Raw genomic sequence first — 22,302 nt, 5'->3', positions numbered from 1 at the left:
GAAATAAAAAAGAAACTGAACCCCCAAGGTAAAAAACAAGTGCCAGCAACCAGAAGGTGCCTGAGCTGCTTGAGCTCTGTCCTGCCACAAGCTGCCTCTTCTCAGTCCGGAGCTGGGCTGTCCTTGCCCAGGCTTTGCTTCTGGCTGCTCCCAGCCTCCCTCTGCAGCCACCTCTTCACCTCCCTCTTGCATCTGGGGGTCCAAAGGGCTCTGAGGGGTGGCACTGGGGTCCCCAGGGAGGCAGCAGGGCTGGCTACATGCGGGAGGACGGGCTGGCCAGCTCGTAGAAGAGCAGGTAGGCATCGCTGCTGCGCACGTGGCTGGATGACATCGGGGTGACGCTGCAGAGACGGGAGGAGAGCTGTGAGAAACGGGCACAAGGCAGCAGGGCTCCCTGAGCAGGGGGGCCCTGCTCCCCCTGCCCCACTGTGACCCACAGCAGCCTCACCGGGAGTCGTTGAAGTTGTGCCACTCGCTGGACACGGGGCTCTTGCAGTAGGCTGTGTAGTGTCCCCCCATGGTGGTGCCCGAGTGGTTGGAGACGGCGTAGAGGTTGTAAACGGCGTGGTCTGTGGGGGGCAAAGGTGCTGCTCAGCCCTGCTGCCCACCCAGCGTGCCAGCACGGAGCTGGAGCCCCTGGACTCCGTGGCTCCCACCCCTCCTGCCTCTGCCCCCCACCACAGCTGTGACACCCTGGGGAGCACAAGGAACTCGGGAGTCACCAGGGGCTCAGGGCTGGACTGGAAAGACGCAGGGAATGGGACTCACTGCAGCTCTGTGAGGCGAATTCCCGGAGGTCCAGGTCCTTCAGCTGGAAGTTGACGAAGGTGGTGAGTTTGCTGCTTCGTATCCTGGCCTCTGAGAAGCGCTTCAGGTCTGGGGGGTCACGTCAAGGAGCCAAGGGACAGAGGGGAGCCCATGAAAACCCACCTGCAGCCCTCCCCAACATTCCCTATCCCCATCCCTCTGCCTGAAAGGATACGAAGCACCAGGATCTTGGGGAACTTTTGGATGCTGAATTTCTTCGTGCACCTTGTCCTGGCTTTGCAGCGACAACATGTCTGTGGGAGACAAACAGCACAAGCAGGAGGGTGAGGGCAGAGGTCAGTCCCACCAGGCACCAAGCCCACAGTCCTGGTAACACAGGCATGGGGGGAAGGCACCCACTCTGCCCCCAGGAAAGCCCCCCTGCTCTGTACCGGTTTCTCGTCCCCATCCAGCACATCCTCTTTGGTGAAGAGCCGGAGACAGTCCATGAGCGTCACCTCCCCATAGCCTTTCTGTGGGAGTACAGTGGGGGTCAGGGTCACGGAATGAGGGACAGGGGGTCCTGGGTCATTGGGGATCCCTCACCTTGGGGATGGGCAGGGACAGGTCCCAGAAGGGGTCGAAGGCTGTGGAACAGTAGCCGCACTCACTGCAGGTCAGCGAACTCTTCAGCTGCCCAACGAAGAGGTCTGGTGGGATGGGATAGAGTAGGGTGAGACCCCCAGTTCCCAACCCAGCTCCCAGGCCAGCCCTGCCCTCCTCTCCCCCCTGCTCTGCTCACCACTGATGCGGCTGTCCTCCCTCTCCTGGTACCTCCTCCACATCTGCCGGCTCTTCTCGTCGTCACTGCAAGGAATGGGGAGACACGGGGGGCTGAGCATGGCCTGGGGGATGCCAGCCCTGCCACCCAGCCTAGAGGAACCTGCGTGGTCACTGTCCCGAGGCTGGGCTTGCAGGCAGTGAGCTCATCTCATCCCTCCACCCCAGCTGGCACTCACGGGAGGTGGTCCAGGCTGTCTGTGCTGGCCCGGGGCCGCACCAGCACACGGTTCACCTCGCTGTGCAACCCGTCCAGGAGGAACCGCAGGAACTCCTGTGCATCCTGCTGGCTGCAAGACACGGGGCCTGGTGGGTGAGCAGAGGCAGAGGGGGCTCAGCTCCCCCACCACCCCTGCACCCACCCCCCTTACTTGTATCCGACAAAGCGTGGGGCGTATCTCTGGATCTGCGTCTTGAACTCGGAGGGGCTCACACTTTCGTTGGGGGATGAGGTCCAGAGCAGCTGCATCAGCTTTGCAAACTCTGCAGGCAGAGCAGCAGGTCAGCAGCATGGGGTGGCATGGCACTGCTGTGCCCCCCAGGACAGAGCTCAGCACCCCTCTCAGGGGTCCCTGGACCCAATCGTCCCACTGACTGGGCACCCTATGGCACAACACCTGCCCAGCAAGGCTGGGACAAGCAGCAGCCTCTGGGTGGGGGTCCCTCAGGATCTGGGGTGTCCCAGGGGGGTGAGGATGTGCTGCAGGGCTGTGCTGCAGGGCAGTCCCCAGGGCCGGGGATGGACAGTTACCTGACATGAGCGCCGTGCGCATGCGGCTGTTGTTGTTGAGGTCCCGCAGGTACTGGTTCTGCAGGCAGTAATCCCGCAGCTCCTTGGTGTTGCTCAGGCACTGCAGGATGGAGTTCATGAAGCACTGGGGGAGGCAGAAGAGAAAACCATGGCAACGGGAAGCAGAGGGAGGCAGGCGATGGCAGGGGGACACCCAGGGTGGGTGGGCAGAGGATGGGGATGGAGCAGTGCAGAGCAGGGGAAACTCTTCCTCCGGCAGCACCAGCAGGAGGGGGTGCACGGAGCTGCCAAGTGACAGTGGGTGCTGGAGGGTGAGACAATGCAGCAGGGCTCTCCCCTGCCCCACAGATGTGCATGGTGTGAGCTGGGGCCGTGGTGCCTGGGCACACACTCACCGTATTGCCGAGGTTCCGCAGCCCAGTCAGCCCCTGCACTGTCTTGGAGCTCTGCAGAGAGAGGGAACAAGGCTGGGACCGTGCCGCGCTGGCCATGCCTGTGGGCAGCCCAGTGAGGCCATGGTGCCACAGACAACCATATGGAGCAGGCCCTGAGTGCAGGCAGAGACCCCATCCCACTGTGACATCATGGGCAGAGCCAGCACCGCCACTGCTCTCTGGGCAAAGGACCTGGTGAGAAGACATGGCTGGCCTGCCCCATCCTGCCTGCCAGGCGGCTGCTGCTGGCCCAGGACAATGCACAGGGCTCAAAGTTCTCCCTGCCTGATGACACTGCTGCCCCTTGCCCTGGGCTGCAGGCCAGGCCAGCCACCCTGGCTGCCTCCACTGCCACCTCTGAGCCCCAGGACACTGGGGGATGGCAGAGCCCCGTGCCTGCCCCACACTGCAGGAGTAGCACAGTGCCCTGTCACTGCCCATCTTGTACCCTCCAAAACAGTCTGCACAAGCACAGTCCAGACTTTGGCACAGTTATTTTGCCGGATAAAGTCCACCTGGGAAAGTGCAAGCCCAGCCCTGCAGCAGTGAGCCCGGGGAGCAGGGCGTGCAGGGTCAGACTGCTGACAGTGCTTCCCAGATGATCAGGGTCTGAGGATCCTCGGGCAAACACCCCAGCTACCCACCCCAGGTTTGAGGAGGAGGATGAGGAGGAGAGGAGGGGAGTGGAGAGGAGGGGAGGGGGCCCAGCAGCTCTGAAATAGCAGCAGCTGGTGTGTGTGTGGGAGGTGCTGAGCACCCAGCCCTGACAGCAGCCCAAAATAACCCAGATCCAGTTACACGTGCTCCTTAGCGACGGCGCAGGCATCACCCACCGCAGTGGGGACGGGCATCAGAGGGGACTGGGCCACCCTGTCAGGGCAGACGTGGCTCTGCTGGACTGGCTATGTACCCTGCATGCCCTGGCAGTGCCCTGTGGTGCCCTGTGGTGTCCAGATGTGGTTGAGCACAGACCTCACTGCCAGCGAGTGGCTGTCCAAAATTGCCAAGCAATCCCCTCTGCTTCTCCCCAGGCAGGTTTGGTCGGGCAGGGGCTGCCAGCACTCTGTGATGGGTCAGTGCCACACCATGGCTGGAGGAGCTGGCGTGGCTCTGGCCCACAAGCAGACAGGGCCAGGCAGACAGCAGGAGAGGTGGGTCTGTCTCCCAACAGCCTACATCACTTGAAGGGTCTGACCCTGTGAGAGGTTGCTGCTCATGTTCCCATGTCTATCACAGGGAAGGTCACGGTGCCAGGGGTGAGCAGTAACCCCTGAGAGCTGCCTCGGTGTGCCCCAGCCATCCCCACCAGGACGTTGCTTATCCAGTTGCCCTTGTTGAGCAGCTCCTGCCTGTGTGCCAGGAGGGACCGGGCTGTCCCAAAAATGTAGGTGCAAACCTGCCCACAGTGCTGGCATTCCCCAGCAGCCAGGACCTGGGCTGTCCTCCCAGAGCCTGGAACAACCCCAAGGGAGGGCTGGAGCTGCAGTGGTGGGGGGTCAGGTACTCCCAAACCATGGCACAAGCCTGTGTGCACCGAGGTGATATTTCCCAGCCTGGATTTCCCTCCCCTGGGTGACTCAACTCCGGCTAATCCCCCTCTCCCGTACAGGGCTTTATCTAGGACACGACATGCTCAGAGGCGCTGAAGGAGAGCTGGCTCACGCGGCGCGGCTGGGGAGTCCCCGAGGCTGCACTGCAGGACGGGGACAAGGGACAGGGGATGGGGACAAGGGACACGATCCGCACTGTCCTGCCCCATCCAGGTCCGCATGCCCCGTGCCTGTTGGGACAGCAGGAGAGCCGGAGCAGCCAGACTTACATAAGTGCCCAGCCTCTGCCCTCCCTGCCCCTTGCTCTGCCATGCCCGCAGGGGATGGCACTGTAGCTCCAGGGACACTGTTCAGTCCGGTGACACCGCCAAGGGGCCAGCGTGGCCAGCAGACCCTTCCTTATGGTGGGCAGGCTGGGACAGAGGGACCCGGCCAAGGTCACCACAAGGGCAGGGCTGGGAGAGGAACCCAGGTGTCCTGACACGTGCGTTCACCTGCTCCCTGCCACCCTGCGGGACAGCGGGACACGCCGTCTCCACTGCCAGCCAGGGCAACCACCCACCCCCGGCACCCCATCCTCGGGCACGGGGGCTGCCACAGGGCACCCCACGCTCCCCGGCGAGGGCAGCGGGTGCCCCCTCCTCTGACCCCAAGCCCGAGGGGCCGGGGCTGCGGGCAGCTCGTACCTTGGTCTTGTTGAGGACGAGCCCGACGAAGGTGGAGACCAGCAGGGACCCTGGCATGGAGGCGCGGGGCCGCAGGTCCTTGTGAAGGTCGGGGAGCGCGGGGGGCTCCTCGGGCAGTGTCACCGTGTAGGAGTCCCTCATGGTGGCCCCGTCGGGCACGGCAGCACGGCGGGGACCCGCCGCGGGCAGCGGGGTGCCAGGGGGTGGGGGTGCAGGGTAGGCACCCCTCGCCCGTGGCCAGCTGGAGCCGGGGGCGCGGGGTCAGGCGCGGAGCCCCCCGTGCTGGGCGTGCGGTGCCGGAGCCGGTGCCGGCTGCGGGGCTGACGGCACCTGAGAGGCTCTGACATCAGATGGGTGGGGACGCGGCAGCCGGGGCTCGGTGACGGGCTCGGTGACGGCTCGGTGACGGCCAGCCCCCGCGCACCGCGTGGTACAGCGCGCCGGGAGACAGGGGGGCCCGCGAGGGGCGGCTGTGCCCGGGGGGACACGGCCCCGGGGGGCTCGAGAGGGATGCGGTGCCCCCTCCACCCCTCTTTGAGCGGGGCTACCTGCGCTCCCGCACCCCAACACCAGCAGCGAGCGGGGCACTGGGGCATTTGGGCAAAGCGGCAGCCCGAGGAGCGCCTGCTCTCCCCCCCAGTGCTCCCCCATGCTCCCTGCTCCGCGTTCCCGGCGCTGATGGCACCGGCTGTTCGGCCCCGGGCACGCCGTGCTCTGGGCAGGCACTGGGCACAGAGCGGGGTTGCCCAGCCGGGGGATTCGCTCGCCAAAACTGAGTCGGTAACACAGGCACAGTCCCGTGGGTGCACGTACCCATAGAGGGACTGTCAGAGCGGGTTGTGGGGCTCCTGGGCATGTGCCTCCCCTGGCAGGGCCAGTGCCAGTGTCCCAGGCAGTGACATTTTGGGGGGACCCTTCTCCTTGGGGGATGCATTGGCGCTGAGCTCAGAGGGTGTTTTAGTGCCTTGTGCTGGGGAAAAAACTTCCCTCAAATCCTACGTGGAGCAAAGACCCCACCTGGCGTCTCCCCTCGGTAAACTGAGGCACGGCACGGGCAGGGCTCCAGCTCTTCTGCAGCAAGGGCAGATGCGGAGGCTGGCAGGGAGCCCAGGTGTCCTGCGTCCTAGTGCTGCGTCTGCCTGTGCTTCACCCCTGTGACCGCAGCAGGACGAGTGGCGGAGCCGGGCGCCCGCTGTGCGTGCCCAGGTGTCCTACAGCCCGCTCGGGGAAATTTCCATGGGCCACCGAGGCAGCGAGCGCGGCTGGGCTGCTCGGACACAGCCAGAGCTTCGAGCCTCACCGAGAGGGCTGGGGGCACCAAGCAGAGCCTGCTTTGCCCCCCTGCTAGCCCCCCAAACACCCCATCCAGAGGCAGGGGCTGGTGAATCCTGCTGGCTGCAGATGCAGCCTCCCCCTGTCCGTGGTGGAGCTCGGCACAGGCAGCCGAGGGGCTGACTGGGGAGGAGGGGGGGAGGGAGGGAGACTATTTTTGGCACCAGCAAAAAATATCTGAGGAGGCATCTTGCAGCGTTACTCATCTGCAGGGCCAGGGCTTTTTGCATCACAACAGGATGCCTGTCGTAATGCCGGGCCCGCGCGTGCTCACATGTGTGTGTACATGTACACACCGTGCCGTGTGTACACCGTACACATGTGGGGACACGGTGTGCACGCCTGGGGGCACACACCCCACTGGGGCTGTCCTGCAGCGTGGGTGTCCTGCAGCTCTCCCACAGCCCCCACACGGCACAGCCTTGGCCCCGGGGCCGTGGCACAGCTCCCTGAGATCCAGAGCCAGGGTGGGTATCCTTGGCAGCCCAGGTGGTATCCCAGGGGCAGGATCAGCCCCGGTGCACAGTGCAGGGTGCAGGTCCAGCACTCCCCATGGGGATACACCGTGCCAGCAGAGCCGGCTCCATGGCAGGAGGGTGACGTTCGTCCACATCCCATGTTGAACCTCGTGCCCTGGTGTCATGGGGTGCCCTGGATCAGGGACCAAATTCCCTCCAAGCCAGAGAGTGGCATGCAGGCTCTGAGGGCCAGGCTGGAGTGGGAAAGGGAATGGGACATCTGGTGGGATGGCACCACCCAGAGCCAGGTCCATGCCCTCAGCCGTCCCCTCTGCAGCAGTGACCTTCTGCCGCGGGCAGAGGTTGCCACAGGCCCGGTTGGCACCGCAGTGGCAGGCAGGGCTGGGGCTGGCTGCGGGCCAGGGACGTCAGCTGCTCAGGATGGGACTGCGGAGAGCTGCCGGCGGTTTTGTGGGTGGCTCTGGCCTCCTGACCCTGTGTACACCCAGGGTGGTTAATGGGGCGGCACAGCCCCAGTCCTGCCCCTCTCCAGCCTGCCCTTCCCAGGAGCCAGCATGGCCCCAGCAACTCTGCAGCTGCACCTCCCTTTGCCCCGTGGGGTGGTAAACTGAGGCACAAAGTGATGGCGTGGGCAGGGACAAAGGCAGGCACCCTCACCTGCTGGCTGCAAACCCCTCTGCACGGTGGTTTGTAGACACAGGAGGCAGCTGGAGAATAAGGGAAGGCAGGAGGCACTGAGCCAGCCCTGCTGTACCCTGGCTCTGTCAGGAGTGGGTGCTGCTGGCACTGCCCTCTGGGCTGGGTAATGGGGCAGAACCGATGGCAGCAGCGGGGCTGAACATGTGCCTGTTTCCGGCTCCTGGCACGACCGCAGGCACCCAACTCTGTTTTACGATCGGTACTTTTGCTTGGGAAAGGGAGGGAAAAAGGCAGAGCAGTGGAAAATAGCAGGTGTGCCCATCAAAGCACCAAGGAAACCTAAGCCAGTGTGGCTGACCCAGCCTGACCTGGCATGGCTGGCTGTCCCAGTGCCACCTCTGCCACTCACCAGCCCAGGCTATGTTCATATGCAGACCAAAGGAAGGGCTAAAGTTTGGGAGTAACACAGACCCTGCTGCCCCGTGGGCATCCCATGGCAGCAGGATGGCACCCACATCACAGTGGTGTGTGGGCATCTGGGCTGGGGACCCTTCCCTAGCAGTGGGCTTTCCAGAGTGCCCAGGGCTGACAGCAGCCACTGGATCCTCCCTTGGTCCCCTCTGCCAGGGCCTGGTGTGGGAGTGAGAGGCAGGAATTCCCTTTCCACAGCACTGATCCTCCACTCTCACAGCTGCCCAACCTGCTTCCTCTCCCAGGGCTGGGGGCCATGGATGAAGGAGGTGGGCTCAGGGAGTCCCTCACCAGGGAAGGCGCTGCTGGCACTGCAGGTGCAGATGGTTCTGTGGTGGAAGTGGCACAGAAAGGGATGTGGGGGCACTGGCTGCAAAGGGAAAGAGATTCCTGTCCTGCTCCCAGGGAAGCAGAAAAGAATCTCCCAGCACTTTTCCTTGCAGTTTGGTGGATGATGGTGGGAAGCAAAGGGCAGGTCAGACCCTGGGCTGGGGCAGATCAGACTCCACCACAGGTGGATGGAAAGAAAGTGGGAGACAACGCAAGCAGAGCCTGACCAGATCTTGGAAGGAAACCTGAGTGGAAAATTACCAGGCTGCTCCCCTGTGCACCCGAGCTGGGCTGTGTGTGTGACTCCTGCTCTCGGCCCACGCTGGGGCTCTGGGGACATGCAGCACTGACAGGTACCTGGGGCACAGAGTGCCTGTCACCCTGTGTGACACCCTGTCTGCCCAGAGCAGCACTGCCACGGGGAACCTGCTGCTGCCACAGGGGCTGGGGCACAGGGCCCTGAGATGGCAGACACAGATCGTGCCAGGAAACTGGCATCACTGGGCATCAGTGAGAAATCTGGCTGGCAGCTGGGCACCGAGTCATTGTGGCAGAGCCAGCACCAGCCAAACCAGCAATCCCAGCAGGGTGAGTGCACAGCCTGGTCGTGTCACCTTCCCCAGCTGGGATGAGGCAGCAGGAACCCCCTCCTCGGCCCTGAACTGGGCCGGGGCCGTCACCCACTGGTCATGCACACACAGAGAAAAGTGCAGTGGGCACAATCCTGCCAGGACATGGGCACCCTCAGCCACGGGGTGAGGTTTGCTCCCAGCTTGCAGACAGCGAGCACAGCCTCTCAGAGGGCACGGCCACCTCAGCAGCTCCAGCCTGGGGCTGCTGCGCCAACAAGGGCATCTCAGACGCAGAAACTGAGGCACGGAGCAGCACGCTGAGATTCCCAGGCAAAGCACCAGAGCTCGGCACAACCACGGACCATGGACCCACCCCACAGCACAGCTCTGTCCCCCACCCCCAGCCAGCACCACATACCGTGGGGTCCTGGGCGGGCACGTCGCAGGGGTCATCGCTCCTCTCGTAGGGCTGGGTGGCAGAGCGTGTGCCCGAGGGTGGCAGGGCAGAGCCCAGTGTGGGCTCAGAGGGGCTGAGGTGGTCAGCAGAGAGGCTGCCGTGGTTGCTTCTTCTCCCGTAGCTCTCCAGGTACCCACGGACATAGTCAGAGCGAGTGGCAGCCTGGTAGAGCCCCTGCAGGGCACCGGGCTCCTGCCGGCCGCGGGCACCGTAGGCGCTGTCCGAGGTGTGCAGCCCCGCGAACTCCCGCGCCAGGTCCGAGTGGCTGACGGATTTGTGGCGGCTGAGCGGCGCTGCGGAGGACAGGTAACCCGTGGGGCTGGTGGGGGACCCTGCGAAGGTGTAACAGGCCCCTCCGCTGAGCCCCCCGCCGGGCGGGCGCGGTTGGGCGCGGAGGTACGAGGGGCTCAGGCGGATGGCGGGGTCGGGATACAACGACAGGCGGCCGCTGTCGTAGCCGCTGGTCGGGGACAGCCCCGCGGGGTGGTAGCGGGGCGAGCCCAGGTAGCTGGCTTTGAAGCCGATTTTGTCACTGTCTGCGTAGGACAAGGTGGATCCATAGGAGGTGTAGGAGCTGTACCCGCTGGGCACTTTGGTGTAGGTGGTCTCGGCGTAGCGGGAGGAGTCGACGTAGCGCTTCAGCGTGGAGGAGAGCTGGGACATGCTGCAGGCTGGGGCTCAGCGCGCTCTCCTGGAGGCATCGACTGCAAGAGAAGAGCCCAAGGCTGAGCTTCCACACACTGTGGTCAGCACAACTGGGTGCCAACCACCAGCACCCACCCAGAAGCCCACTGTCCGGGGGTAGGCTGGGAGAGGCATGAGGGTGACAGAGGGAACCCAGGTGGTAAAGGGTGCTGTGGGGTACAGTGTTCATGCCTCCTGCCACCTGCCAGAGTTCCTGAAGAAGCCTGTGACAGCAGGACTCAGCTGGCACTGCCACCCATGTGCCCTCAGGCACCTCATAACACAGCAGGAAGCCTCAGGGCACAGCCAGACGCACCCAGTGTCTCAGAATACACAGTCACCAAAGGCAAGGGACTGCAGTAGTCATGTCTGCTCCAGCCCTGGCATCTCTGCCACACTGTCCCATGGATGTCCCTCTCTAGAGGCTGGAGAGATGTCCCCAGTGTCTCCTCCAGATGGGAGGCAGTTGCCTGGTCACTTAGGCCCAGCTCTGTCTGAAAGAGGCAGGAGGGATGGACTAAGCCAGCCAGCCCAGCCCCTTCCCCTGGTTATTCAGGGCTGTCTGGAGCTGGAGGAAAGTTTGCCCTCAGCACCCACGCTGTCAGGCTGTCAGCTGGTTCCCTACCTGTCCTGGGGCTGTGGGTGGCACCTGGGATGGCAGGACCCGAGCTGAGCTCCTCTGTCCTGCTGGTTCTGGCACTCGACTGCCCCGGTGCCTGGTGTCCCTTCCCTGGTAGGACAGTGGCTCGTGTGGCTCCGAGAGTCTCCAGTCACCCGGGAGATGACCCTGATTCACAGGTTTTTCCCAGCCCAGCTGGGGCGGGCTCTGGCCCCGCTCCAAGCCAGGAGGTGACGGAGCCTGTGCCTGGCCCGTCCCTGGCACAGCCCCGGCAGCACGCAGGGTGCATCCAGGATTCGGGGTGGGCACTGAAATCCGGCAGCTGGATCCCTGCCTGACTCTACGGGGACCCAGGCTCCTGCTCAGAATCCTGGAGACTGACCCCAGAGCGGAAATGCCCCGGGACTGCTTTTAGGAGAGGGTGGTGAGGAGCACCCGTGGGCTCCTGGCAGACAGCCTGGCTTTCCAGCCACTCAGCTGCATCCCAGGTGCTGTTGTTATTGCCCAGAGAACCACATCCCACAGTGGAGAGGGAAATATTTACAAGCAGGAGCAAGGTGGAGCACACAGACCTGTTTGGGAACAGAGGCTGAAGGGTGAATAACCTGCTCCCAGGCAAGGACTCCACGAAACACCCAGCTCCTCCCAGCCAGGCTGGGGCTGCCCTCACCAGGAGTGAGGGCCCAGGAGAGGTTTTGCCAGTCAGGATTTGACATGGACAGTGAGGGAATTCTGCTTGGAGGGATGTGGGACCCCAGCCAAGAGACTGGCACTCTCTGCCAGTGCCAGAATGAGCATGACAGAGCCCCTCAGCTCCATGTGCTCGTGCCTGGCTGCCTGCCCTGCTGGGCCATGGAGCAGCCTGGCACAGGACCCTGTCTGGGCTATCCCTGATCCTTGTCTCCCTCACCAGCAGAGATGATCTGGGCTTGGGACAGGTGCCTCAAGTGCTGAAATACCCTCATGCCATCACCCACTGCCAGCAGTGCCTGTGGCCTCTGACAGCACCCTGTGCCTTCACCCACTGCTCCTGATCACCCACCATTGCTCACCATCTGCCACTGTGCTGTGCCATCACTGACACTGGCAGCACCAGGAGAGCCTCCAGTTTGGAAGCAGGAGGGCAGCAGGTGCTCTCTGGCAGCTGAACATATTTCCAGAGGACACCATGTGCCCTGGGGATGTGGGGGAGCTGATGGAGGGATGGGAGCAGGAGCCAGGGCCAGGCATGGCAGCTACCCCATGTCTTGGGAAAAGAGATCTTACCATGGAGGAATGCCACATCTGCTAGGACTGCCTGTGCTGCCGAGTCCCCGTGTCACATCCGAGCGGACCCCAGGGCAGAGGGAGAGCGGAGTGTGCCAGGAGCCAGAGGAGCTGATGAGGTGTGAGAACACCCCGGTTCCTCCCAGTGCTTCCTGGGCTCTGGCCCCTCCCTGCCCGTCATAGTGCTGAGCTCTCCTGGTGCCTGGAAAAGCCCTGGGGCTGGCACGGCTGAGTCAGGTCTCCTGCACCCTCATCATCCTCCCGGGGTGTCAGGAGAAGCTGAGGCACAGGAATGTCCGGTCTGCACTCACGTGGCCAGGCAGGAGCCCGTGCCAGGACATGGGAGCAGGACACCATGGGACTGCTCCAAGTGCTTGGGAGTCCTGTCCTGGCCTCCAGTTCCACCAGCCTTCCCAGTGGGAAGCTCAGCTCAAAGCAGGCAGGCAAACCCTTCACTCTGGAGGAGGAGCAGAAACACTGCTCCATTGCCAGCTGCTGTCCTGCCTGTGCTCGGTGGCAGCTGTCCCCTCTGTCCTCCTGCCTGTGCCTGGTGACTGCTGTCCCCCTCAGTGGCCACAGAGCCCCAGAGCAGGCTCAGCTCAGCTTACACAGCGCTGGCTCCATCCAAGGTGTCACAGCACAGTTGCTTCTCACTTACACAGACTTGGAGCTGTGTCCCCTGCACCCTGAGACACAATGTCCCAGCCTGGAGGTTACATGGGAACTCCCAGCAGTGGCAGAGAGGGAACCCTGTGGGAGTACTTTACATGCTCCAGTTAGGGATGGAGGGGCTCCGTGTCCAGCTGAGAGTGGCAGAGGAGTGGGACAGCCTCCTGCCCATCCTCTGAGGGGCACAAGGCAAAGGATCCCTCTGGGTATCCATCTCTCTCTAGGGAGAGTGGCCCTGAGCAGCCCTGAGTGGAATGTGCCACAAAACTTTTGCTCCCTGCAAGGGGCTGGAGTCATCCTGGTCACCCCAGTGACCCTCTCACAGCCCTGTCCCAGCACTTGGGGAGAAGCCACCCCAGCTCCAGTGGTGCTCCCCCCATCTCCCCTCACAGCCTCCAGAACGATGGGCCCTGTCCAAGGTGACCCACACAGCTGGGGCCAGCCTGGTCAGGGCCCTTCCTTCCCCCACCAGCCTCTGGGCCTGAGAACCCTCCAGCCTCACACCCCACGTGCTGGCCGGGAGTCACCGCTCCGGACTCACTCCGTGCTGCTGACACATCCCCATCCAACCTGCTACTCACCCCTCCCGGGCCAGCCCCCCAGGCAGCAGAAGCCCAGACCCACTGGGAACCTTGACGTAAGACCCAGGGCATGATGTGTTAATTGCTTTGAGGTCTGTGGTTGGGAAAAAAAAAAAGGAAGGGACCCCTGGGCACGCGGCTCTGCCCTTGCTGGGGAACAAGGAGGCTGCCAGGAAGCTGCCAAGGTTTTCTGAGTAACTCTGAACCTGGAGAGAAACCTCTGCCCCGTGGTTTTGTGCAGCTGAAGGAAGAGGGGGGGTAGTTTTGTCTGTCTCTGAGACCCCCTCCACAGGGCGGTGTCCCCACAGCACCCCCTCCACTCACCTGTGCTGGTCGGGGGCACGGCGAGGGATGAACAGCTGGGCATGTGGCGATGCCCACGGGGCTGATCCTGCCTCCTTGGGAAGCTCCCCCTGGCACCGGAGCTGGGCGATGTGGAGCTGGTCAGCAGCCGAGCCCTCGGAAGGGGACAGGGCACCCCCAGGCCAGCCCCTCTACCCCGAGATAGAGCTCCGTGGCTGGAGGGGGCCGAGCCCAGAGGGCTGTGGGGCCACGTAAAAAACGCCACCGCAGAAATTCAGGGCTCAGGTTACCGACCAGATAAATATAGTGTCTTTATCTGACCTCACAGGGCGCTGAAATGCTCCTCTCGCATTCCAGCTTGGGGAGGCTTAAAGGGGACGTGAACACGAGGGGCTGGTGGCTCACGGCAAGGGCTGTGCTGGGAGGGGAGGCTGCGGGGGCAGCCCGGGCTGTGGGCATGAGGGATGCCCCAGGGTAAGTGTGAGGAAGGGAGCACTCTGGGGAGGGGCATGGAGGTCCAAGAGGGAAAGGGTAGATGAAGGGTTAAGAGAGAGAGAGCAGGGTGGGACACTGCTCGGTGTCAGACGAATGGTGTGCCCGTGCTGACGGTGAGGTCTGGAGTAGCGCATCAGGGTGAGGGCAGGGCTTGGTCTGGGGTTTGCCCCCCTTAGGGCAAGCCAGAGGGAGAAGAGCCACTGAGGCTGCAGCAAAGGTGGGCACTGGGCAGCTGCAGTGTCGTGGCCGTTCCTCGTGGACCCATAGGGACACCAGGACACCCACCCAGCAGCGCTCCCCGACGCCCGACCCGCCCAGGGAACGCTGGCACCTGCGCGGCCCTGACTCAGCGAGAACCTGCTGGGGATAATGAGCAGGGAGGTAATTACGGTGGCATCTCCCTCTGTCCCGCCTGGCTCCAGCCCCGAAACAGGGAGGGACCCGCGAGGGAGGGACGCGTCTGGGCGGCATCGGGGAGGCTGCACGGGGTCACCAATGGTGTTAGGGGGTGGTGGCCGAGCCCTGCTCCCACCTGAGGGTGAGCTGTCCCACAGGTCCTGGTGCCAGGGTGGCATTGTGACCCTGTGCAAGGAGCAGTGGCTGCTCCAGAGGACACGGGAGCCCATGGCAGTCCCACAGGCAGCATGAGGGCACAGGGGCACCAGCAGGACACTGGTGTGACTGGCACAGGATTTTTGGGACATGAATACCCAGCCCTGCTCCCATGTGTCCTCTCAGCCTGGCAATTCCCACCCAGGAGGATGGATGGACCAGGACCAGACCTGGGATCCCCTACTTTGCCTCTCTGCTGGCAGAGGAGGAAGGGGCCTCTGGGATGGAGCTGGGGGGATAGGGACAGGTATGGGAATGGGGCAAAGGGTCTGGGCACAGGGGTCAGTGCTCCAGATGGGCAGAAGGGGGTAATCCTCCCCAGGGAAGGCGAGTCTTGTCCCCCTGTCTGCTTCTCTCCTGCAGGGATTGGGGTGCTGGAAGCCTGGTTGAGGCTGCCCTGGGGTGCTGTACCCCTCAGCTGGGATGCTGGGGGCACAGGCTCCCTGCCCTGGGTACAGGCTGCAGCCCAGCCCCACCACAGCCCTTCATCCCACCGCTGCACACACGGTCGCCCGAGGCTCCAACACACAACCTAGGAAGGGTTTTATTGTGCAGACAGAGGAACACTCCTGGAGGATAGTTGTGGGTTTTTTTGTTGTTGTTGTTGCTTTTCATAGGGTTCTTTTTTTTCTTTGTTCTTTTTCCCCTTTAACAGAATTTCTCTGACAACAAGCTGTGGAAACAACTACAAATGTTCACAAAAAAATGAAGACTTGAGACGCGTCCGCGCTCTGCCACTGGGCCCTGTGCCCGCCCCGGCGCTCACCAGCACGCCCAGGGGGCTGGGCACAGCCAGACCTCAGCTCTACACGGCCTCAGCAGCACTAGACAGCAAGCAAGCAGGCAAGGGTGGGACGGACACGGGGGTAGGAGGCAGCTGGCGGTGTCTGGAGAGGAGCAAGGAGTGGGAGCAGCTGCTGCCAATTGCTCTACTTCGTGGTGGCACAGCCCAGGCAGCTCAGCAGCGCTGGGGTTCACCTGTGGATGAGGATGCTCCTGCCTGCATCCTCCCCTCCCTCTGCTCTCCCCTGGGAGGCTCCTGGGGTCCCCTGGCCACACCCACCCTGGTCTGTGCTGGGAATCCCTGTCCCTGCTCTTGCCAGCCCCGGGATCATCTGACTTTACTGAGGTGGTGGACGAGAGCTGGGCTGCCCTTCGGTCCTTTTCTGCTCTTAAGTGGAGGCAGGGAAATGCTGGAAGGGAGGAGGGAGAAGGGAGGGGACACACGTGCTCCTGCCAGGAGCATGGTGGGACTGGAAGACTGCTGAGCCTACCCATGGGCAAGGATTCGGGACCCAAGTTGTTTTCTTGGGCAAGACAAGGTGACAGTGCAGAGGAGTCCCTGCAGGGTCACACTCCTCCCCACCAGTCTGGATGCAGCTCTGGGGGCCTTGGGGAGGGCAGTGGAGGTGAGGGCAGGGCTGTGTCTAGCTCAGAGAGGCTCTGCTTGCCTCCACTGCAGCGGGCGCTGGCAGAAACTCTCTCGTCACAGCTAAGGGCTGGTCCCTGGGGAGAGCAAGTGGTGGCTCTGGCTCGGGCAGCCCAAAGGTACCAGATGGTGTCTGGAGGAGGCCTCACTTCCAGCTCAGCTGTAAGAAACAGATTAGGAAAAACTTGTTGCCAAAGCACATTTGCAGTGAACCTGCTCCCAGAGCCTCAGAGGAGCCCTAAGGAGGCAGGGGGGGTTCACAGGTGCCTCTGAGATCTGCTCTTTTTCCTCCCAGCTTGGCCAGGCTCAGCATCCCTGGGCTGCCCTTTCTCCTCCTCCCAGCTTGCTCTGAGACAGGATTTGCCTCATGCCCACTCCCAAGCGTGGCATTTCGGGGTGACTCAGGGTGAGGAGCAGGATGAGGAATCAGTCACCTGGCTGGCAGGCAGGGCAGGTGGGGGCACCAAGAGCCCCATCACCTCCAGGGGCTGTGGGCACCGCAGCAAGCACGGGGACCCTCCACACGCTCTCACATCATCCCTCTCTCTTACCTGCCAATCCAGCTGAGAACAGGCAAACCCCCAAAGTTAAAGGGATGGGATAAGCGAGGCTGAGGCTCCAGTGCTCCCAGCAAGAGCAAAACCAGCCAGGCTGTGGAGCGGGGAGGCTCCATGGGAGAAGCAACGCTGCCTAGCAGAGCCCACCATGCTTCGGCGCGGGGCGTGTGTGCGTGGGATGGCCTCGGCACAGGGCGGCGCTAGCGTTAGATATACGGCTATATAGAGATAACACAGAGAGGTTGCACGGCTTCCAGACGCTTCAGCTTCTCTTTTTCCAAGGGCTGCGACCTGGCGGGGGAGGAGGGTTTGCTGGGGTGCTCGATGTGTGCGTGTGTGTGTGTGTGTGTGAGTGTGTGCGAGGTGCTTTTCCTCTCACAGGGACACGAAGTCCACGGCTTGCAGGAGAGGCAGGGAAAGGAGAAGCAGCAGGAGCCACGAGGTATTCTGGATCAAGAGGCTGAAGCCGGCACATTTCTCCAGTTTGTCTGTGAGGAGAAGGAATGGGGAGGGAGAGAAGAGCTGCCATGAAATGCCTGGGAGCAGGGCTCAGGCTGGGTGTTATAATGGTGCTGGGGCACAGCTTCCTGCCTTTTTATCTGTCACAGAAATGCAGCAAGTCCCATCCCCACCCCTTGCCTGTTCCCTCCCACCACGTAGCAGCAAAGGTTTTGGGGAGCCTGAGAAGCATAACCCTGCCTGTGCCTGACTGAGGTGACAAGGGCATGGGCACCAGCTGAGACAAAGGGCTCTGCAAGAGGAGGACTGCTCCTGTGGGACACAGGTGTGGAAAATCTCCACTGTCACCTCTGTGAGAGGTGATGTACCTGAGGTGGAACCCAAGAAAGGCAGAAAAAGCAGTCTCAGATGGGGCAGAAGGAGCCCATCTCTGGGGCTGACTACTCTGCTTGCTAGTAGGAAGGGCATCTAAGGGTTGGGAAACATTTATGGGGATTGTGAAGGGTTTGGGTGTTTTCCTTTCCCTGCTGGCCCTGCCTAGCCAAGGAGAGGGAGAAAAGGAGAGGCCAAAGGATGAGCAGATGGCACTGCCCACCTCACCTTTGATGACAGTGATGTTCCGTATCTGGTTGCCGGTGTAGTCGTTGGTGGCCTTCAGCTCGCACATGTAGACACCCTCATCGCTGGTGGTGAAGCTCTGCAGGTGGAGGCACACCAGGTTCCTGTGCATGGTGACGTTGGCCCGGCTCCGGTAGATGTTCTCAGAGACGCTGATGGTGCTGTGGATGACGTGCTTCCTGTTGTCCTTGGTGATGCTGAACTCGTAGGTCAGGGGGTTGCTGGTTTTGTTCTCATAGTGACAGTCCACGCGCAGGTTCTGGCCCAGCAGGCAGGCACTCAGGTCCTTGATCATCTGGCAGTGGGCAGCCTGGAGGACTGGGACAGAGGCAGGAGGGGGTTGGACAGGGAGCAGCGAGCTCTGGGGGTGCTCCTGCAGCCTCCAGGCCCTGGGCTGGCTGCTCTGGGCCGAGGGAGCAGGGAGGGGTGTGTGCTGCCAGCTGTACCTGTCAGGATGACAGCGATGCCGACGGTGGGGTTCATCTTGTCACTGAGGTGCCCCGTGGGGGCTGTGTCTGAGAGGGAAGCCTGGGCAGGGGGAGAGAGAGGCAGTTAGCCAGGCCATTGCCCTGGCACATGGATGTGGCCACTCCATGGTGCAGGCATGGCACAGGTGGGCAGGCTGCCCTTCTTGCACCAGTGATGCTCTACAGCCTCCTCCTCCTCACGATGCCGGTTCACTGCACAGAGACAGGCTGGCACTGCAGTGAGCCGGGGAATCAGGCACTGTGTGTAATGCCGTATCCATGCTCTCTTTTTCCTGTTCAGATCCCCCCAGCAGACCTTCAGTGGGTGTGACACAGATCTGCAGCAAGGCCTGCCTGTGCTGCCTTCTCCCCCCTTCTGTCCCGTGCCCATCCAAGGTTGGAGCAGGAGAATTGATGCCCCCTGGTGCCTGCACACCTTATCCAGAGGTCTGTGACTCACGGCGAGGGGGATTCCAGGTGAGGGACCCTCTCCTGGCACCGGCGGGTGCCTGCCCTGCCAGCCCCGCTGCAGCTCCAGTGGGTGAGCTCAGCAAGGATGAGTCACAGCGATGCAGTGGAGGGAAAGGGGCCAAGAGCAGGGAGCAGGAGGGACACAGCAGCTGGACAGGGAGCCAAGACTGCTGAAGGATGGCACCGACTTCCCAGGAGCTGAGCTGAGCCTGCCTGACCATGAGGTGGAAGGGATTTGTGTGGCAACATCTACCCTCTGGGTCCCTGCCCAGTGCCTGTCTCCGTCCAGGATGTGTGTGTGGGTAAGGGACCCATGGATGTGTCCTCAAAACACCAGGGCTGCTGATTCCAACCAGCCCAATTCAGCCACGAGGAAACAATTACAGGTTTGCAGCCCGGCCAAGCCACCGCATGGGGAATCCAGCTGCAGATATGCGGAATGGAGGGAGAGGGTGGGGGAGGCTGAAGGACACCCCAAGCGCTCTGCAGTCACTGCTCCAGGCTGGGTTGTGGGGCCAGGTCCAAGAGGGGGAGATGAATCACCAGGCTGGAAGAGGGGACAGCAGTCCCTCAGATTGTTTCCTCTGAGCTTGGCTAAGCATCCAGAGAAGATCCGGGAATTGCGTGCATCGCAGCCAGTTGGATTTTATTTAGCAATTATTGGGTCTTTCATATAACACTCAAGGAGGAAATACCAAACCCGTTTGCTCACTCTGAAGCTCTGAAAAATCTCTTTCTCCACAACCCCAAACCCTGGCCAGGAAGAGAAATTCCATTCTGTTTGGTCTTGACAAACAAGAGGTTGCAAATGGGGGCAAAGGTATGTTGGAGGAGACAACTTGAGTCTCCTCTGGGTTCCTAGAAACTGTCCCCCATCCCTTGCTTTCCCATCCAACCTGCTCCTTTTTGAATGTCCTGAGACACTATCTAGGTCACAGTCAGGCTTTCCTCCAGAAGATCAGTGCAAATAAGCTCTCAGAGAAAGAGTCTTCTTTCCATTTTATGTCCCAAAGCACTCAGATCTTCCAGGCTCTGGTTTCATGAGCCCTTGGACCCTTCCCATCCTCCTGGCAGCTGTGCCAGGAGCAGAGCTATCCAGCTAACTCTAACTCCCGCATGATCCCAAGGGTTTGCTGGAGGGACAGGGCTCAGGAGGATGAGAACAGTGGAGGGACTCTTGCAGGGTAAAGCTTCCCGGCACAACCTCCGACTGCTCAGGTTCGCACCACGGTGGTACTTACCCAACCACCGCTGTGCCACCACCGTGACAGGCTAAGGGCGACAAACGAGCGGCGGGGATGGGGATGGGGATGCAGAGCCGGACTGATGGGCTGGAAGCTCCCAGGACCCGCAGGAACCGCGCCTGGGGGTGCACGGGGACCCCACGGGTGCGGCGCGCAGGGAAGAGCGAGGCAGGCGATGCCTGCGAGGGGCAGGAGGGCTCGGGGGGCGGAGGGGTCGAGCTCGCCCCTCCTGCAGCAGCGCGTGGCGGGAGCGCGGCTGCGGCTGCGGGAACGCGCCCACCGGGAATGCCGCAGTCCCGAGCCGGGGGGCTGGAGAGGGGGGGCACTGGCACCGCTGCGAAAAAGCCGAGCGCGTCCTCCGCTCCTCCATCCCCGCGCTCCGCCCGGCCGAGCATCCCCCGGGGCGAGGGGCGAGATGCCCCCGCGGTGCCACGCGCGACCCTCCCCGCGGTGCGTCCTGATCCCCGCAGCGCATCCCAGGAGCGGATCCCAGGAGCGGACCCCAGCGCTGCTCGCAGCCCCCGGGCGGTGCGGGGCGGTGCGGGGCGATGCGGTGCCTACCTGCGGGCGCTGTCCGGTGCTGCCCGCTGCCTGCGGGGCTGCCGGCGCTGTCCGGGGCTGCCCGGCGGGGCTGTGGGCGCGCCGCTCCCGCAGTCTGGGCAGGGCTGGGCGGGCGGGCCCAACGAATGGGGACCGGGAGGCGTCACTGAGGCTCGGCCCCCGGCCCTGCGGCGGGGGGCGGTGCGGGGGGGCCCTGCCTCTGTCTCTGCCTCTGCGGGACTCACACACCGCTCCCCGCCCCGCCCCAGCGGTGCGCGCTGATGCGGACGGGCCCGTTCACCTCCCCCTGCCGCCCCCCCTTTATCTTCCCCAGAAAGGGCGACACATCCCCATTGCCATGGGAACATGGTTTTGGAGAAGGGCTGCCAACCCTCGTCCTTCCCGGCAGCGTGGGAGGTGTTTTGCTGGGAAAGGAAGATGATTGGGAAGGGGGAAGATGGTTGGAAAGGGATGGTTGGCGTGGGCTCTGCTGAGGAGGAGGGCAATGTCCTTTGTCCTCACCAAAGGAGCTGAGCAGGTCCCCAGTGAGGCCAGTCTGCACCCAGTCACCAGAGACCTGTACAACACAGGCCTCCAAAGTGATGGGAACAGCAGGACATACAAATAGCTGAATCACAGGATTTGGGCTGGGAAAGATGTCTAAGACCACCAAATCCAACTGTTAAGCCAGCACTGCCAAGTTCACCACTAAGCCATGTCCCCAAGTGTCACATCTACAAGCTCTGTGATGCCACAGGCCACAAAGCTTCAGTTTTAGGTCCAGAGATGGTAACAATGAGGACACAACAAGGTTTTGCTTCCAACAGGCTCCCATCAGCACGTGCTTGGGAAGGGGATAGGACAAGTTTCTTCTGCACAGGCAAAATGTGTTTGGATCCAGAAAGCAGCCTGGGAAGAGACCTCTTCCCTGCTCTTGGGCAGAGTGGAGATGACAAGAGAGAAGGGCAGCATCAGGGAGCTGCTCTCCCTGGGAGTTTGGGTCCAAAGGCATCCCAGGAAGGTGCAGAGGCACTCGGGATGGCCTGCCCTGTCCTCACCTCCTCCCACCCCCCCCAGCTGGGTTCTGCATAAAGGGCTGACACTGTGAAAGTCAATATGAAAAGTCATATTCTGCTCCAGCAGAACCTGATCCCAGGTGACACCTGAGTGCTGAGGTTTTGCAAGCTGGCTCTGCAGGGGGTTTTGCTAATTCTACAAAAGCTTGGCTCTGGCTGCAGTGTTCACTATGTGGGATGCAGGTGGGTTGGCCTGAATGCAGAAGCTGGTCAGGAGGGCCTGTGATGCCCTAGGAGTGTGCAGCAGGATTCGTGTGCTGCAGTGAGGAGGGAAAAGGCCCAACCCTGCGTGCCTGTATGTCACTGTGGCAGTGCAGTGACACACCACACTGGTGGCTCAGGATGGTCCAGACTGGTGGGCCTGGCTGTGGGTGGGATAACAAGACTGGAAGCAGATGGATGCAAGGCAAAGAGACAGACACAAGAGGCAATGCTGTCAGAGTGGAAAAATTGCAAGCACAAGATCTGCATGGAAACACAGCTGTGATGTGGGGCAGCACACCAACCACACACACACGGGTCCTGCTGACATCCAGCCTCACATCTCCATAACACATCTCCACATAGTCACCCTCACTCCCAGATATCCCACAGGCAACCAGGGAATTCAAGCTCCAAGGACTGTTGTTTTTTTTTCCTTTTTTTCCCCCAATTCCCACTGCCAGAGAGTTCAGCTGCCTCAGTCCCTGGCTGTGGTGCTGTGCAGGCAGGAATGAGTGTGCAGTTTTTGGGCAGTGCAGGCAGTGAGTGTCCTGCATAGGCATTTGCAGGAGGCTCCTTGCAGAGGCTCTCCCTCTGGACAGTCCTTTTGCTGCAGATTGCAGTCTGGCTGCTTCCAATAAACCAGGGAAAAGCAGTGCCCAAGTCACACCTAATGCAGAGGCCCCTGGACAGTGGCCAAAGAAAAGGGTGGGGAGTAAAAAT

At 62.2% G+C, this 22,302-nt stretch overlaps 2 protein-coding genes across 3 annotated transcripts; both read right to left on the bottom strand.

Annotated features, from left to right (window-relative positions):
- Positions 1-167: 167 nt before the first annotated feature.
- Positions 168-11,987, bottom strand: USP2 (ubiquitin specific peptidase 2). 2 transcript variants are annotated; one of them, XM_071576262.1, is made up of 13 exons: positions 11,858-11,987; positions 9,250-9,992; positions 2,734-2,784; positions 2,339-2,462; positions 1,959-2,070; positions 1,767-1,877; positions 1,550-1,614; positions 1,354-1,457; positions 1,200-1,280; positions 983-1,061; positions 769-876; positions 449-569; positions 168-341 (listed from the first exon to the last, which is right to left on the bottom strand). In XM_071576262.1, the coding sequence occupies exons 2-13, from the start codon at positions 9,949-9,951 to the stop codon at positions 254-256; spliced, it is 1,746 nt and encodes a 581-aa protein (XP_071432363.1). In that variant the 5' UTR covers positions 9,952-9,992; positions 11,858-11,987; the 3' UTR covers positions 168-253. The 2 variants fall into 2 exon arrangements, with proteins under 2 accessions (XP_071432363.1, XP_071432365.1); XM_071576264.1 differs by lacking the exons at positions 9,250-9,992; positions 11,858-11,987 and adding an exon at positions 5,009-6,850.
- Positions 11,988-15,804: 3,817 nt separating this feature from the next.
- THY1 (Thy-1 cell surface antigen) lies at positions 15,805-20,566 on the bottom strand. Its single transcript, XM_071576348.1, has 4 exons — positions 20,324-20,566; positions 18,027-18,108; positions 17,563-17,898; positions 15,805-16,991 (listed from the first exon to the last, which is right to left on the bottom strand). Exons 2-4 carry the CDS (start codon positions 18,061-18,063, stop codon positions 16,879-16,881), a joined length of 486 nt encoding a protein of 161 aa, XP_071432449.1. The 5' UTR covers positions 18,064-18,108; positions 20,324-20,566; the 3' UTR covers positions 15,805-16,878.
- Between the last annotated feature and the right edge of the window lie 1,736 nt (positions 20,567-22,302).

The sequence above is a fragment of the Pithys albifrons genome, chromosome 23 (genome assembly GCF_047495875.1).
Source record: "Pithys albifrons albifrons isolate INPA30051 chromosome 23, PitAlb_v1, whole genome shotgun sequence".
NCBI lineage: Eukaryota > Metazoa > Chordata > Aves > Passeriformes > Thamnophilidae > Pithys > Pithys albifrons.
The sequence above is the reverse complement of the archived record's forward strand: the minus strand, read 5'-3'. Positions and strand labels throughout refer to the sequence as shown.

Excerpts from the sequence above, each read along its gene's own strand:
- USP2 (XM_071576262.1), bottom strand. The coding sequence starts at position 9,951 with ATGTCCCAGCTCTCCTCCACGCTGAAGCGCTACGTCGACTCCTCCCGC. Across the intron at positions 1,878-1,958 it reads CCACGCTTTGTCGGATACAA|CCAGCAGGATGCACAGGAGT; the intron begins GTAAGGGGGGTG and ends CGTGTCTTGCAG. Across the intron at positions 1,281-1,353 it reads TGTCCCTGCCCATCCCCAAG|AAAGGCTATGGGGAGGTGAC; the intron begins GTGAGGGATCCC and ends GTACTCCCACAG.
- THY1 (XM_071576348.1), bottom strand. The coding sequence starts at position 18,063 with ATGAACCCCACCGTCGGCATCGCTGTCATCCTGACAG. Across the intron at positions 17,899-18,026 it reads CATCGCTGTCATCCTGACAG|TCCTCCAGGCTGCCCACTGC; the intron begins GTACAGCTGGCA and ends CCTCTGTCCCAG. Across the intron at positions 16,992-17,562 it reads GAACATCACTGTCATCAAAG|ACAAACTGGAGAAATGTGCC; the intron begins GTGAGGTGGGCA and ends TTCTCCTCACAG.